General features: G+C 36.0%; 1 protein-coding gene across 20 annotated transcripts; it reads left to right on the top strand.

The window, feature by feature from the left end:
* Positions 1 to 2482: 2482 nt before the first annotated feature.
* tcea3 (transcription elongation factor A (SII), 3) lies at positions 2483 to 17244 on the top strand. 20 transcript variants are annotated; one of them, XM_067448335.1, is made up of 23 exons: positions 2565 to 2805; positions 3473 to 3535; positions 5663 to 5768; positions 5928 to 6036; positions 6229 to 6393; positions 6474 to 6572; positions 7328 to 7417; positions 8156 to 8239; positions 8339 to 8446; positions 8551 to 8652; positions 8928 to 9014; positions 9129 to 9233; positions 9330 to 9383; positions 9752 to 9811; positions 9985 to 10050; positions 10166 to 10237; positions 12316 to 12375; positions 12752 to 12909; positions 13053 to 13114; positions 13218 to 13367; positions 15746 to 15892; positions 16014 to 16085; positions 16193 to 17244. In XM_067448335.1, the coding sequence occupies exons 1-23, from the start codon at positions 2737 to 2739 to the stop codon at positions 16199 to 16201; spliced, it is 2097 nt and encodes a 698-aa protein (XP_067304436.1). In that variant the 5' UTR covers positions 2565 to 2736; the 3' UTR covers positions 16202 to 17244. The 20 variants fall into 20 exon arrangements, with proteins under 20 accessions (XP_067304457.1, XP_067304436.1, XP_067304439.1 ...); XM_067448338.1 differs by lacking the exon at positions 6229 to 6393 and having other exon boundaries at positions 2566 to 2805; XM_067448337.1 differs by lacking the exon at positions 8551 to 8652 and having other exon boundaries at positions 2566 to 2805.
* Positions 17245 to 18300: the final 1056 nt, after the last annotated feature.

The following is an 18300-nucleotide window of genomic DNA, read 5'->3' as shown; positions in this document are numbered from 1 at the left end:
ACAGCTGATTAAGAAATAAGTGAAACTGTGTTTGCAGGTGCTATGAATTTGGCAGCAGGAAAAGTGTAGGTTATGTAAGGGGATGTGGATGTTCTCACTAAAGGATTAATAGCAGATAGGAAGGGAAATGAGAGTAAGAGGGGATTTACACACTAACACACTTCTGCCTTTAACTATCTAGTCTGGAGTTCAGCGTCTGTGGTATCACAAAGGCACGTCTTGTCAATTGCAGGAAACTGCGTGTGATCCCAAGTTCCTTTTTTGAAGCAATTGATGTCTGTGACCACTTAGCATGAATGAATTATGCTTAGTTAAAATGCTGTAATTGCATAGACACATTCCACCATTGAATAGTGCCTGGAATCGTGGTTCATTGTTTAATAAGAATTGCAGCATCTGAGCTACATCAGACTAATTATGTTGAATGAAACACTGTTAATATCCGCCGTTTCTGTTAATGTTATAATGACAAACACACCTTTGTGGTTTTGACCAGGCGTACCGAATACAAAGCAGTAGTTCTGCTCCTGGCGTGTGAGCACAGCAAATATCAGTTCCTTCTAAAATGTTGCCACACAAACATGGTAGCTATCCAACTTAACCAAAAAAAAAGTTACTTTGCTGAGATTTTATAAATACACCCTTAACCAGAGGCTGGTGTACATGCCGTGGCAATCCAGCCTAGCATCTTTGCGTTTTATTACAGGGGATCTCTGCGCCTAAAAAAACTGAAGCACGGTGAAATCATTCATTTTCTGGTCTGATGTCATCTCAGACTCTCCATAATTGCCGGAGTCCGGCGTCTTGTGTCTATAATTGGTAGAGACACCGCAAACTCCCTGAGAAGACACTGTAGGTGGGTACTGGTGGATTCATTATTTTGCCGTAAAATTGAAACGGGAGGTCATCAAAACGAAAAACATTTTTCAAGTCGCTTTTTTTTCTCATTCTTTTTGTGGTTTGAAAACCGGGCCTTCCAGGCAAAATCTACTTGTTGTCTGTCTGTTGCAGTTGAGAACTGGTTGCAATTGCTGACTGATGTGGTGTGTATGAAAAGGGTAATGATAGATCTGTTTCCCAGAAATCTGCTGTAATTCAGCACATTTTAAACGTATGTTGATAATTTTATATAATTTATGCAACCATAGAAGCCATGGAGGTTATTTAGGGTGAAGACAACGGAGGAAGCACACACTTAAAGGTAGTTAGGAGGAAGTGATGACTATTTGTATATAAAAAAGCCATGAGATGTTGCTGGTGTTATGGTGAAGGTGCATTTTGTGCAGATTATTGTTTGTGTGTGTGTGTGTGTGTGTGTGTGTGTGTGTGTGTGTGTGGGCGGGGTGCCACAACATGTTTGCTGTTATTTTAGGACAGATGTCATCTGAGGTCATCCCATGTGGAATTGCATTTGAGCTTTATTTTAGCTTCTCAAACATGCTCTGCACATTTGAATGAATAACAAGACATCAGTCCCCACATCACACTGTGAGTGTGATGAAAAGTGTAGGAGGGTTTATGAAAATCCAATATCACCCTCCCACACGCTGCAAAATAAAGACAAATAGTGCCTACATCCCAGGATGTTTAAAGCTGTCTATGAAAATGCTCTATTACCAAAGGAAGTACTGTTAATTCATCAAAAGGAGATGATGACTGACAGTTCCCATTTTTCTTGAAAAGATGTCATTAAAAGTGAATGGTTACTAAAACTGTAAGTCACTGACATTCAGCCAAACCCCATTATGATCCAAAGAAGAAGCCATGGGACAACATGGTTGAGTAAATTATATTCATTTCTGAGTGTACTATTTCTTAATCATTTGTATTTTTGCAGTGCTCTGCTCTTCCACAGCACAACCGTCAGAGGACATTATACGACACAGTGTTGCCATCTGCTGCTTAACCGATGTAAAACCTGTCGAGTATTTATTGCTTACTGCGTAGGCTACTCATTTAACCAAATGCCTCAGAACTTGCCTCTTGTTTGATGCTTTTGAGTTATGCTTGCAAATTTCCAGACAAACGTGAGTGATAGGCTTTTGAAGGTTCGAGCTACTCTAAAACATTTAAATAACACTAAAAAAAAAACATCTAAATGACAGACTACAGGAACGCTGCACTAGCTCTGCAACATGTGAAATCTTTAATAAAGCGTAGCTACAGTCTCTCGGCAAGGGACCGTTTACCCTCAACTGGTTCCACAGTTCTTTCTTCTGCTGAAGAATGTCGGTAACCAAACGGGCCCATGACTTCCATAGTATTTATTTGGTAGTCAATCACTGTTTGATTATCTATATATTTTTGTCAAAATATCTTCTATTGTGTTCTGCAGAAGAAATAAATGCATAGGTTTGGACAACTTGAGGGTGAGTAAAATGACCGAATTTTCATTTTTGTGTGAATTATTTGTATCCCTTAATCGGGGGAAAATATAATCAAGAACAGACTTAGAACCAAGTTACAAAGTCAATAGTATGTCCCTGGTAAAATCACAGATCGTTTGTATCGCCCCCTGGTAACATCTATATTTAGGAATTGTCATAAAACCAAATGATTTGATTGACAACTCCGACTGTCCCGAAGGCCCCGCCCCCCTGGGCTCAACTGACCGTGCAGGAGCAACTTATACGTGGGAACAAAACTTCGTACATTTCGCTGAATTAATAAGATTTATATGACATAACGTATTATAAACACATCTCATTTCACGTACAGTATATTAATGCTAACACAATGACGCGAGAGGAGGACCTGTTGCGGATTGCTAAAAAACTAGACAAGATGGTGTCTAGAAATAACATGGTGAGATCCTAATTTTGACGCAACGCTTCAAGCTGTTTGTTTGTGCGATCTCTGCGCATGCTGCGTATGCATAACTAACTTAAACTTTTCTGCATGTGTGTTTCCACTGTTTTACTTTAGATGCTTAAGTAAGATACAGGCTTGCACAAACGTTGTTTAATTTGGTTGCAAGTGAGAGAAGACAGTACGTTAATGTGTGTGTAATAGGACTACAGAGACGCATGTAACAACAGGTGTTGGCTGAGGATTGCGCAGATTTGCTTTAGATGTATTCAGGGCAGCGACGAGAACGAAGACAGAATTCGTCATTGTAGACAGTTTTGTTGACGTTGTATGCACGTTTTTGTACTTAACTGCATGTATGTATTGGATTCCTCGTAGTAAATGGCACAAGGTCGAGAAGGCGGTAAGTATGTGTGTGTTTTGGCCGACTCAAATAGTTTCACGCGCATGGGCACAGAATTTAAAGGGAGAGTTCACCCAAAAATGAAAATGAAACTTCTGCTATATGTACTCGTATAAACGTTTTTTTTTGTTGTTGTTGTTTTTATTGTTGAAAGAGTTACAGACCAAATGTCTACGATTTGGCAATAATAACAGTGATTAAATATTACAATACAAAAATAAGTAAAATACATGAAAACACTGTATCTCCCTGTCTTTGTAGGATGGAGCCCTAGATCTTCTTAGGGAATTGAAAAATTTCAACATGACACTGAAGCTCCTTCAGGTATGTCTGCTGGACCAATTGTATTGACATACTTTGTTGATTCCTTTAGAGAAATATAGCTGCAAATCAAATGCATTACAAAGAGCCATATACACATACAATGCAAACAACGTGGACAGTGCAAATCAAAATGTCCATATTAGAGTAGTACAGATTTAAAATGCAAGTTAAATGATGTTTTAAAAACTTATGAATGATAAAATACTTTATAATACGGGTACACTGATATGAATTAAATAATGCTTAACTAATGCACAGAGTTTATGTATTACTCATGAAGAACTAAACCCTTTATTAATGATTACTGCATCAGCAGCTAATAAACATTCTATATGATTATAGATTTAGTAATATGTTAATTGCTATTAATTAAATTTCATCATATATTAATTCCCTAATAACATATAGTATTAACTAATAGTGTAAATTCAAGTTAATTACCACAGTGTGTCGAAGTCATACATTTCAACTTCCAGTTGTCTGTTTTAATTAAACATCAGCTAATGACTTGCAAAGGTATAATAGAGAGAGCATTGTTTAAATAAGCAAGATGCTATTACAGTAATAATAGGAAACACCAAATACCATGTATAACCAAAACATCGGATAGTACACTGGTTTTGTTTTTTTGGGGGGAAAGAAGAATGTTCGTGCTTGCGGTTGCCAGATTTCAGTCATTTAAATCCCCCAATCAGAGCTTTTCTGTGAAAAGAACACATAGACTATCTGGTGTTTTACCTAAACATTTGCAATCTTGCAACCATATATCTCTCTTATGCGCACGGATGATCTGAAAAAAACAATAAACAAGTAGGCTACATTTTAGCAATCTCCATTTGAGATGTTCTGCTTAAAGTGTCATTCAGTTGGTCTGTGTTCTGTCATGACGGTCAGGACTCTCGAGGCGCTTCGCTGAACAACTGAACTGCTGTGGGCTGCTGAAATTAGCCAATCAGAGCAGAGCTCAACATTAATATTCATGACTCTTCCAAATAAGGCAAAAACAAAGCATTACATCCTAGGGACAATTTATAGGGTTGTAAATGGACCTGTAAAACTGTATCTGGACAATTTTTGCCCTTAAATAAGCCACATACCATCTGTGTAGATATCAGGGAACAATTTAACATATTGTTTCAAATCATTCTAGGACACCTTTAAGGACACTTTTTGAGTATCTGTACTTTGCTTGAGTATTATTCTTTCTGGAAAATTATGACTTTAACTTCACTACATTTGAAATACAAATATCATACTTTATACTCCACTACACTCCTGGTCCACAAAGTCAAAAGTCGTTTCTATAGCAGCTTTGAAAGTCAGTGGATGATTTTCTTCTTCTTTACAATGTGTGGGTTTTTGCAGAAAGCCTATCAGGAATCACTCTTGTAGGGTCACATGAAGTTCAATGGTTTCCCAGCATTTTTTGAACAATGATTTATAAATTATAGCAAAATGGAAGAACACGGATGTCAAAATGTTCATTTTGGCAAGTATTCACATAAAGAAAATTGATTAAGTGAATTAAGCATTTGGGAGAATATCAGATGTGTATCAGTGTATCAGCCTCTGGTTAAGGGTGTATTTATAAAATCTCAGCAAAATAACTTTTTTTTGGTTAAGTATCAAATGTGTATCAGTTTTAGTCGTATGCTAGTATGTCGGATGGAGCATCATTGACTAGCTTAAACCATGATGGCATAGTGTGCATTTATACAACAATAGTAAAATAATACATTGACATAAAAAAAGGAAATATAGTTTTGATACTTAAGTACTTTTGAAAACAAATACTTCCGTACTTTTACCTAAGTAAAAATCAGTTTTTACAACTTTCACTTGTTCCGGAGTAATATTTGACCAGTAGTACTTTTACTCAAGTAATGACGCTGTGTACTTTGTCCAACTCTGGTTTCTGATGCAACAATCATTAACAAATGGTTTAGTTCTTCATGACTCGTACATTATCTGTGCATTAGTTAAACATGAATTAATGCATATTAGTGCGCCCGTATTACTGATAAAACAGATAAGATAGCTGTTCGGCGGTTCTTGTTAATGTCACCATAGGTTGTCTGATAGCTCTTGCTTTTGTTTGCCTAACGTTTAATATTTACTTTGTTCCAGGATACAAGAATTGGCATGTCTGTCAATGGAATAAGAAAACATTGCACAGATGAGGATGTCATTAACTTGGCAAAGATTCTTATCAAAAACTGGAAGAAGCTTTTAGGTAGGGATAATGCTTTAAAGAAAATCAGATACAGATCAAATGTACACTAAATTCCCATTAAAAAAGGTTCTTAATTCCTAATGTAATTCATGTTATTTAGATATGCAGTATAACATAGTCTGGCTTAGTGTTTTAAGTTATACGCCTTGTGTTTGTCAGAATCAGCTCAAAACCAAAAGTCTGAGAGGACAAATGAGGTGAAGAATGGCAATCATCCAAGCAAGCCATCAGGGTCTCCCAACAGGACTTCTCCTGAGAGAGAGTCCAGGTATGTTTGCTGATAACGGGAAAACATGGAAGGATTCCAGTTTTTGTACAGTGTAATTGAAAGCTCTGGGAACCTCTTCCTAGAAACATACAAGAGTGTGGCCTATTCATGTAATACTAACACTGATTTATGCAGAGGGTGAAGCCAGCATAGTGGTTTGCGTTATGAAGTATAACCTGTTTATCTCGTCAGTCCAAGAAGGTTGACAACGGAAATTAAACCAGACTTAGACTCCAACAAGAAACTCGATGAAAAACATAGAAGAGAGAAACGAGATGCAGAGCTCAGGAACAGGAAACAAGAAAATGACCAGAAAAAAGAGAAACAATCTATTAACAATAAAAAGGAGCTAGAGAGGTGAGAAGCCCCACTGCTGTATAAATCCTCTCTACTCCTCCCAAACTGCACCATTAGATTTTTATGTGTATTCTGTTTAGGAAAGATGGATTGAACGGTGATCACCTTCCCACCCAAAAGACGCATTCATCTCCACCCCCCAAGTGTCCTCTTCCATCTGGGGAAGTGAAGAGGGAAAGGTTAGGGCTTGTGCATGCGGTTGAAGCATGTGACTGGTTAGGAAGAAGCACTTGTATCACATAACAAAACATGCAGCTATATTATTATTTTAAAAGTATCAGAGTTTTAAACTCATTTCTGAATATCTAGGTAGTTCTTTTCTTTAAAATGTCACAAACTAACAAGGCCATGACAATTGCATGAATGGCTTTTTTCCCTGAACTTTAACATTGTAGTTTTTCTGTTGGTATTTTTGAGCAAAAAATCATAATTTAAGAATTTGCTTTTCAATTAATGTCCAACAGGATTGTTGAATTCCATTTTTGAATTGGACAGGATGTGGAATTTGCATAGTCACACAACAAAATAATTGTTTATAAATTTTTGACTAATTATGCCTATTCTTTCATATATATATATATATATATATATATATAATTTTTTTTTTTACATTAGTTAGTCAGATAAACCTAAAGCTACATAGTCAAACAATATTACGAACAATTTAACAATCCAGCACAACAGAATGTCCAAGAAGTTATACTTTTAAAACTACATAGTAATTTCTATCATTCTTAAATTGTAATTGTTTTTTAATTACAATTCTAAATCCTCTTTGCTATACCTTAATTCAAATTCAAGGATTTCCTTAAAATAATCTATTCTCAGTTCTGAATGGTGCACAAGCCCAGTGACATCATTTTGTTTTACTGTTCCCACTTGTATGCTGGGCAAGCAATGTTGCAATGTAAGATGAATTTTCACTTTTGTTTAGGAAAGATGCTCCCGTTGATTTTTTCCCTCCTGCTTCGATCATTTCTCACCATCCTCTAAGACGCTCAGCAGTAGATGTAAAGAAAGAGAGGTCAGAGCTTTTTACATGTGTTTGGACATGTGTTAGCAAAGAACGCGTCATTATAGTGTGAAATGTTTTATTTTTCTGATGCAGTCTATTAGTCATAATTCATGCTATCTACAGTGATAGCTGATACAGCAAAATAAATACACTACCTTTCAAAAGTTTGGGTTCATTAAAAAAACTGAATAAGAAATGAATACTTATTATATTCAGCAAGGACACATAAGTGTCAAAAGTGACAGTAAAGACATTTAAAATATTAATTGTTAATAGTTAATTAATTAATAGCTAAAAAGCATGTTTTAAATACATGCTGTTCTTTTGAACTTTCTATTCATCAAAGAATCCTCAATAAAAAAGTGTTCATAAAAATATTACGCAGAACCATTTTTTTTAAACATCAATAATAATGAGAAATGTTTCTTGAGCACTAAATCGGCATATTCAAATGATTTCTGAAGGATCATGTGACCCTGAAGACTGGAGTAAAGATTCTGAACATTCAGCTTTGCCATCACAGGCATAAATAACATTTTAAAATATATTAATAGAAAATAGAAAATGGTTATTTTAAATTGTAATTACATTGTTGTTATTACTGTATTATTGATAAAATAAATGCAGCCTTGGTGAGTATAAGCGACTTCAAAAACATTTAAAAAAATCTTACTGACCCAAACCTTTTGAATGGTAGCGTATGTGGAGTTGAAATGCTGAACTTGGATGTTTACATCTCTTGTACAGAAAAGACACTCCAGGTTCCTCACAGTCTCTTCCTCTTCAGTCTCATCCTCCTAAACGTCCCTTCACAGATGTAAAGAAAGAACGGTTAGACATTGTGCTAGAAGTGCATGCGGTGTATGACGTGAAAATATCTGCTCTGATGTTGAATCAAGATTGCAATAGGGCTGGCTTATTTTTTTGCAGGAGAGACACACATGAACTTCTTTTTCCTCTTCATCATCACCCTCCTCCTCCACTTCCTCCTCCTCCTATTCCTATCCCTAGGCGCTCATCAGATGTGAAGAAAGAAAGGTCAGGGATTTAACTCTGAGAATGTGTTCATAATTTGTATTATTTATAATAATTATAGTAAATATCCGACTTAGGTGGTCACCACCAAATATCTATTTTCACAGGAGAGATCCTTCTGAAATTTTACCTCATCCTGCTCCTATCCTTTCTCTTCCCTCTCCTCCTCCTCCTCCCAAACGCCCATCATTAGAGGAGCCCAAAGAACGGTCTGAGCACCTTTCTGTTAAAGTTCATGGCACTCGTATGATAGTGTTTTTTTTTGTGACGAGAAGAGCAATATATTTTATAATAGTTTTGCTTTAGATTTCTTTTTGTTTGTTTTATTTAGTAAAATAGTGGTGGTTGATCTAAATGATTCAGTTTTCAATTTATATAAAATTGTAAATTATAATTTCTAGTTCACTAGATGACCTAGTATCGCCACAAAGACAAGTTTGTTCTTATTTTAATGCCACATTTGAATTGTATATTTGTTGCCTAGGGCAAAGAAAGCAATTGATCCGAATGCCCCCCTTCCTCCTTTACCTTTTCATCTACATCCTCAGAAACGAGAGACGAAAAAAGAAAGGTTAGGGCTGGGTGTGTTGTCTGTTTGAAAAAAAGTAACTAAACATTATTTTTGCGTAACACTGTCTTCTAACAAGCTTTGCCTCATAAATAATCAATGACTTTCTTTGCTTAGAAAAGAAACAGCAGATCCCAGTGCTTCTGTTCCTCCCCATATTCAGCCTCCTACGCCTACAAAACGTCCTGCATTAGACACAAATAAAGACAAAGAGAAAGAAAGGTTAGGGTCAGGGGAAATGAAAAGCATGTTGAAATTAAAAGCTGTGTTTTTACTTAATTCACCATCTGAAGAGTAACTACAAATGTTTTAATATAGAAAAGACACATCAGACCCGAAGCGACGGACGTCTGAACACAATGAGAAAGATAGGTCTGAAACATGATGAACTGAATACTAACCAATTCTTAGTGTTTCGTCTTAACTAAACCATTTGTGTTATTAATGTAAAGGGATATTTCTAACAAAAATAATCATTTTGGCATCATGTTGTTCCAAACATGAATGACTTGCTTTTTTCTGTGGAACACAAAAGAAAAATCTTTAACACTAATTCCATGCTTCATAAACCATCTTTAAAGTATCGTAAAAGTCATCCATATGACTTGTGAGGTTTGGAATAACAAAAATTGACATTTTTGAGTGATATCTTTCATTTAATTTGGTTTAAGTTTTTACATGGCTTGTGGTGATAACATTTTGTCACCATCCCATAGAGCTGAGATGATGTTTTCTTTCAGAAAAGACACGCGAGACAGTAAACCACTCAAAAGACCATCAACGAAGCTCAAGATTGAGAGGTTTGAATAGATGTTTTGCAACAGAATGAAGGCAGGGGGCAGCAGAAGAGCATGCATTATTGTTTTGTCTTGGGAGTTTGAGGATAGTAATGATTTGCAAGCCTTGTGGTTTCTTCATATTCATTAAAACTATAATTTGTCACCCAAATGTCCTACTCTGCTTTTATTTCTAGAAAGGACTCCGCAGATTCCAAAACGCTCCCTCCCAGAAAGCTGAGCGTGGAAGGACGGAGAGACAGGTCTGTTCATGCAATACAGAAAAAAAAAATCCATGCTTAAAAATGTGTGACATTTCCAGGCCAAATAAAATGTTTACTGACAATAAGACATTTGTGTTTTGCTCTTTTACTGCAGTAAGGACTCTACCGACTCCAAGTCAAGCCATCACCTTTTGAAACGACAATCAAGTGAAACTAAATTAGAAAGGTAACCTTTTATAGTAATGCAGTTGCTCTAGCAATGAAATAGTAAATTATCCAAAATATGGATGTGCATTTAAAAGTAAATATAACCGACTGGTGAACTAATCTAACAAAGCCTCAGAAGGTAGTGATAAAACCTATATGAATATCAATTTAAAATAGCCTACATAATCAGTTAGTTCCCATACTGAATGGTGCTGAAAAAAGGTCATATACAGCTGAGGTCAGAATTATTAGCCCCCTTGGTAAATATGATCAACGATTAAAAATTAATTTAAAAATAAATCTGCATTGTTTATCTTTTTGAACTTTCATTTAAAAATCTCTTTATGAAATAAATGTAATTTTTCCCCAAAACACGTTGGACATAATTATTAGCACTCTTTTATTCAATACTTTTTCAACGTCCTTTTGCCAAGATAACCGCTTTGAGTCTTCTTCTATAACGCCTGATGAGTTTGGAGAACACCTGACAAGAGATCAGAGATCATTCCTTCATACAGAATCTCTTCAGATTCCCAGATCTATGTTGGTGCTTCTACTCTTCAGTTCAGCCCACTCATTTTCTATAGGATTCAGGTCAGGAGCTGGGACGGCCATGGCAGAAGCTTCATTTGGTGCGGTGACCCATTTTTGTGTTGATTTTGATGTTTGTTTTGATCATTGTCCTGATGGAAGATTCAACCTCGGCCCATTATAAGATTTCTAGCAGAGGCCAGAATCCATGATGCCATGTATCTGAACAAGATAGATAATTAGGAAAATTTCACAGATCCAGCAGTATATTTAACCATGGGCATGGGGTACTTTTTACTCTAGCTAAATCTTATTTATACTGTAGTTTCATCTGACCATAGAAGCTGGTCCCATTTGAAGTTCCAGTCGTGTCTGACAACTGAATATGCTGGAGTTTGTTTCTGGATGACCTAGGAGGATTTTTCCTGAAACCCTCCTAAACAACATGTGGTGATGTAGGATAATTTGATACATTTTTTGGGCTGTCTTTCTGACCCCAAGACTAAACTAATCTTTGTAGTTCTCCAGCTGTGATCCTTGAAGAGTCTTTGCCCACTCAAACTCTCCTCCTCGCCTTGCATTAGGACGATATAGACATACAGGCAGATTCCTAACATCTTTAGTTGATTGGAACTTCTTAATTATTGCCCTGATGGTGGAATTATTGCCTTTTCAATGGTTTAGATATTTTCTTACAGCCACTTTCTATTTTGAGAAGCTCATCAATCTTTTGCTGAACATCAGAACTATATTCTTTGGCTTTACTCATTGTGATGAATGATTAAGGGAATTTGGCCTTTGTGTTTACTCATATTTATACTCCTGTGGAACAGGAAGTCATGACTGGATAATTTCATGCTCCTAGTCACCCGCTCGTTTTGGTGTGCTAACAAATGTAATCGCAACATCGCAAACTTGTGTGGTTGCAACGACAGGTCTCGAGCTGTGGTTAGAAACAGAGTTTTTTGTTTGCATGGCATGGACTTAATAAATCCTTATCTTGAGCAAAATAAGCAAGCTGACATTTTTAGTACAATCTTTATCTTTTATTTCAAAAACATACACGTCATTAATGCCTTTTAGTTTGTCAAGAGATTAAAACCTTTTTTGAAGAGTGCGCATGTGCGGACGTGCTGTAGTTGCCTACGTAAGAACAAGCCTATGATTGAATCTGGAAATAAAGCGAAATTACTGAGAAAAATAAGAATTAGTCCTCAGATGCCATGCCCATAATTCATAGCAAAAAATTGCATGATTTCAATCTCAAACTAATTTATAAGCAGTTATTACTCCACCACCTGTGTGACATCATTAACCAACGTGGTTGAACGACAGCTTTGCGACAATACATTTCGGGAAACAGTCGTGACTACTTAGTTGATTTCTTCAATGATGCAACAAACTATGGTAGTTAAGCAGTGAGTTACGCTGTTGTACGGGTTTATGGGAAACGCACCCCTGATTAGTTCATCCATAATTTCAAACTTACTGATCCTTTACAAAGATAAATGCAGGACTTTCATGTTCAACACAGAATGCCTACTGTATCATGTGTTATTTCTCCAGGAGAGATTCAACTAACTCAAGGTCTGGCAACTCACCTCAGGCCAGGAAATCTAGTGAAAGGCAAGAACTATACTTTACTGTATATTATAATTTACCTAATTTAGCTGTGACCAGCATGATATATGGCTAAATTATGGTATTATACTCTCACTCTAATCATTTGAATAGGCTCAGAAATACTTATAAATTTTGCCTGTTTTATGTCCCAGTTGTAATACGACACAAAATCCCATAGTCATTCAAATCATGACTCAACAAATCATGAAAATGATTTTCACAGACAGCAGTAATCAATGATACTGTTGAGCCCAAAATCTTTAAGTCATTTTAAATAAAAAAACAACTTCTCTTTTTCTGCTTTGGTTTAACTGAAATTCAAATTGTCACATGGTCATTAGAGAACTAAAAACTCCTGCTTCCTGTTGTCCTCATACAGCAAGAGTAAACCAGAGACCCCAAAGACGCCCACAACACCCACAAGCCCCCTCTCTCCGTCGCTTAGTAGTGTGGGTCCTTTATCTCCTCGTCTGCAAACCGGGGATTCCATCAGGGACAAATGCATTGAAATGCTGACTGCCGCACTACGTACAGATGGTACGCTAAACAAACATTTGACACCCACATAGACATACTGATATATATATATATATATATATATATATATATATATATATATATAGTTTTGATGTTCATTATTGTGGATATGATGCTCACAATATGCTTTTCTTTCCTCCTAGATGACTACAAAGACTATGGGACAAACTGTGAGGGCATGGCAGCGGAAATCGAGGATCATATCCTTACATATCAATTGCTTTGAAATATTAGTGTAGAATCCTCTTAAAACCATTGCTTCAAATTCAAATTAGATCTCCTTAACTGTCCTCCTCTGCCTACATATCTACCAGGAGATAAAAGCCACAGATATGAAATACAAGAACAGAGTCCGCAGCCGCATAAGTAACCTGAAGGATCCCAAAAATCCCAATCTGCGTAAAAATGTCTTAGCTGGAGCCATCGAGTTGAGGCGCATCGCCACCATGACTGCTGAGGTAGATTTTGGACCTCTTAAATTTATAAATAATAAACATAAATAAGAGGTTAAATTGAGTTGCTCTGCAAAAGATCTCTGGATTTCTGAAATAAAACTGCATTCAAAAAATACAGTAAAAATTATAATATTTTAAAATATTACAATTTAATATATATATATTTTTTATCTGAATATATTTTAAATATAATCTATTCCTATGATGACAGATACATTTTCAGCATCATTGCTTCAGTCTTAGTGTCACATGATCCCACAGAAATCATTCTAATATCTGATTTGGTGCTCAAGATTTATTTTCTTATCATCAATGTTGAAAAAAAGTTGTGCTGCTTAATATTTTTGTGGAAACCATCATATGTTTTTTTAGGATGAATAGAAAGCTCAAAAGAACAGCATTTATTTGAAATATAACTTTTTATAAGAGTTTAAAGAGTTTAAGTATTTAAAATCAAGATCAAGTTAATGCTTTTGATCAAGTTAATGCATCATTGCTGATTAAAGGAACACACCGACTTTTTGGGACTTTAGCTTATTCACCGTATTCCCCAGAGTTAGATAGGTCCATACATACCATTCTCATCTCCGAGCGTGCCATATATCTCTGTCTGACGCACCCACTGCTAGCCTAGCTTAGCACAAATACTGGAGGGAAACGGCTCCATCTAGTTTTACTCAATAAGTGACAAAATAAAGCCAACATTTTCCAATGTACATGTTGTGATGTGTATAGTTACATCATGTTCTAAGACTGATGGAAAATTAAAAGTTGTGATTTTCTAGACGATATGACTAGGAACTGTACTCTTATTTATGCATAATAAGCAGGGAACTTTGCTGGCATACCATGGGTGCAGCGGCACAATGATTTTATGCAGCGCCTGAAAATAGTCCCCACGCTCTCTGTGAAAGCAGGTTGTCCGGTTAGTTATGCTGACGGAAGTTAGCCTATTTTCAGGCGCTGCATATTATCATTGTGCAAAAATTTGCCTTTGAAATTAACTGTTGTCAAACATATATCTTCTACCTAGAAAATAGCTGTCCAAACACAGGCCTGACGTCTAGGCTAAACAAGCCAAATTTTCTGATGTCAGTGAAAATGTAATTTTCATCTAACTGTAAGGCCGCCCAAATCGTCCCAATGGAGGCTAACGATTGGCGGGTGAAGGTCGCTGCGCGTTCTGTCTTTTCAGCGAGGCAAAGGGATTTGATTCAAATTTCTCTTTATCTGATTCCATTTAATCATAATTTAGAATTTTTGTTAGAATGCCAATTGGTTATTTGGTCATTATATTTAATAGTTTAACTACACATTTAATTATTCCGTTTAACCCTTTGTTGAAATAATACCCAACCTGAATAATTCCAGAGCAAGTCAGAATCAATCAAAGTGTAACAATTTATTAACAGTCAGGTAAATGTATAAAGCCAATTACATAATCAATTCAAAGGTAATCCATATATAACATCAAATACTCTGAAGTAAAGAATGAAATATATACCTGACTTCTGAAAATTACATAATGCTGGCTATCTTGAGACATCATTACGGGCTGACCGGTTTAAAGTGTCAAGCCCTGAGCTCTTTGCAACATTCCCTTAAATACCCAGAAACAAATGTACAAACTCTTTTAAATGTAAACACGAGTTCACAATGGGAATTTGCATTAATCAAGACTTGTATTGATGTAAAGGCCAAATGGCAGAAAGCCACACCCACCAAACTAAGACAAGATATCTCTTAACTCTTAAAACATTGATTATCTTTTTATGATTTTGGTTAACTTCTGTGGGGATGAGATCTTTGTACCAGTCGCACTGAGACATTTCAAATGATGTCAAACACATATAATACTGTATCGTGTGGATTGACATTATAAGAGAGAGATTTTGTGTGTATTTTCAGTGATCTCAGCATGAGAGAGGGAAGGAATTGGGGGAGAGGGGTCAACAGGGAAAGATGTAGATTAGCTGATACTGAGGTGACACTTGCGTCTCCAGTGGTGTGTGAGGGACAGTTCAGATGTTAATTTCCTTTATTTTCTCAGAGAGTCCTTGTTCCTCATTTAGACATTTCGGCATCTACTAGTTCTTTCAGCTTTACATAACCAAATAAATTAAACCAAACACCTTGTAATTACTGTTGAATTTGCTTTCATAATGGAATATCATACATCTCACAAGTTATTTTGGCAAAAACGACATGTAACCAAATTCAAGGGTATTTTGGCTAGAAAATGGGTTACTCATAGCCGGACTATATCGGGTCTATAGTTGTAACCGAGATGGTAAAATGACAGCTATTGCTTGCTGGGATATATCAGAAGCCAATGCATAATCTATTGTATAAAAATGAACACTATTTTCTTGCTGTTGTAGGAAATGGCTAGTGATGAACTAAAACAGTTGAGGAACGTGTTGACCCAGGAGGCCATCCGAGAACATCAGATGGCAAAGACCGGAGGAACCACAACTGACCTGCTTCAGTGTGGCAAGTGCAGGAAGAAAAACTGCACCTACAACCAGGTACATCATTGAAACAACATTTACTATTACTACTGGATTATTAGCTGGAGATATGTATAGTGCATATGAGCCTAGTATACAAAGTTCTTTCATTTGTAAGTAATGTTTTGGACCTTCACAGGTGCAAACTCGGAGTGCTGATGAACCAATGACCACCTTTGTGTTGTGCAATGAATGTGGTAATCGCTGGAAGGTCAGAAAAATAAGTTTTGAATTATGAATTTGATATTTATTTATAAACAAATCATCTTACATCCAGTAGAACTATGTTAGTAACAAGTCTTTTTTTTGTTGTTGTAGTTCTGCTAACTTGAAGCCAGAAGTCCAACTACATTGACCATGTAGCGGTGGCGAGGCCAGAAAATTAAAAGTGAGCGGACCTGAAATAGGGTGGACCAATCCCTACTCTCAAATGATATAAATTATAAAAAGAATTTGACAATTAAGTTTAGTTAAATGTGATTTATTGTCAGCCAACAACAAAATCCATTCATAAATAAAATATCAACTGAAGAGAATAAGAACAATAAACATAGATAAATAATCATAGGCAGAGCGTGTGTAAGGCTTGGCAAGACTAACCCTTCTCCTGGCTGAGGGACTTGATACTAGTGTGGAATTTTCTCATGCAAACCACTGACTGCTGCTGCTTCTGACTGCTTTTAGAGGGAAAGCTGCCCATAACTGCTGGTCTAGGATCAGTTTTCTCCATAATAATAGCATATTGGTGATTTGGCAAAAGATCCAGTGCGTATCTGTGTTTGCGCTCTAGAGAGTGGCCAATCAGAGGTGTTTAAATTAGGATCCACTAACCCTGGCCCTTATGTAACCTCGCCACTGCCATGTAGGTTTCTTCATCTTTTTTTAATTTGAAAGAGAAAGTAATATAATGTGTTATTCTACCAACAAATGGCCCTGAATTTATAATATGTAATTCATTCTTTAACTTTTACAGAATTACATCCCATAGCAATGAGTGATTTCTGTATATTCATAATTCAAGCGACTATTGATGACTTGGGAGATGTAAATCTGATAAAATTCTACGCTTTTATACTGTTTTATGAAATGCCAGTGTTTTTTTTTTTTACTTGATTAATCGGTTTATTACACAGAATCTATTGGGGTCAGATTTTAAAAAAAAATAATTTAATTTTTTAAAATTTAATTATTGAAGAGAATTATAATCTAGCTCATATGTAGCAACTATACAGTTCAACACAAAAATACTTTTTAAATGGATCTAAACTATTTTTTTTAATTATGATGCTGCATAAAATATTGTATAGAAAAAATCACAAAAACTAAAGCAACAAATGTAATATTGATTTGAATAAATTATGTTGATTTAATATTTTTTGTAGTATTTTTTTGTGCTGGCTTAATGACCATTCTATAACCTATGACCATTCAGGCATAGCCATGGTTGTCCAAAGCTCATCAAATAGGCTTGGTTTCTTTCCAGTCAGGTGTGACTGAATGCTTGTCAACCTGCCAGCCCTGTGAAAGCAGGAAATACCACCCGTTATCTCACTCACCTGCACACAAACAAACACTCAGAGAAATAATGAGCCTAACTGCAATGCTGTGTGATTTATCATTACAGCCAAAATCATTTAGTACCACAGACAGCTCCACATCATGCTGTCAAATTCCCAAAAATACATACAGGACACACCAGTGCAAGTCGCTGCTGGATTAACCCTCCTCTAATGCTCTTTGCGTGAAATGAAACTGAATGTACTATATTTTGTATTTTATAGTACTTCATTATATTAAAGCAGTAGTTATAATCCATGTATTTACTTTTTGAGCATAGACCTGAAAATGACAACTTAAACTGTCATTAATCTTGATTTAAGTGTGGTCTTTAAAAAAAAAAAAGTTATAGAATTTTACGTTTATTATTTTGAAAAATACATGCAAATACTATTTTCAAATTTGGTATGAAATACAATGGGGCAAAAAAGTATTTAGTCAGCGACCAATTGTGCAAGTTCTCCCCTCTCAGATGAGAGAGGCCTGTCATTTTCATTATAGGTCCACTTCAACTATGAGAGACAGAATGAGAGAGAAAAAAATCCAGAAAATCACATTTTCCACCGAAGAGCCACCGAAGAGGCTCTTCTGCCCTCCACTCGTTACCTGTATTAATGGCATCTGTTAGAACTTGTTATCAGTATAAAAGACACCTGTCCACAACCACAAACAGTCAGACTCCAAACCCCACTATGGCCAAGACCAAATTCCCAGGTTGGGAAAACTGAATCTGCAATAGGTACGCAGCTTGGTGTGAAGAAATGTGGGAGCAATTATTCGAAAATATAAAGCATACAAGACCACTGATAATCTCACTAGGACTAATACGGTATTATATGAGCTATTTATTTGTTGTAAAGTGCAATAAT

Source organism: Pseudorasbora parva, chromosome 7 (assembly GCF_024679245.1).
Source record: "Pseudorasbora parva isolate DD20220531a chromosome 7, ASM2467924v1, whole genome shotgun sequence".
Classification (NCBI taxonomy): Eukaryota; Metazoa; Chordata; class Actinopteri; order Cypriniformes; family Gobionidae; genus Pseudorasbora; species Pseudorasbora parva.
Note: the sequence above shows the minus strand (reverse complement) of the source record. Positions and strands in the feature narration are given on the sequence as shown.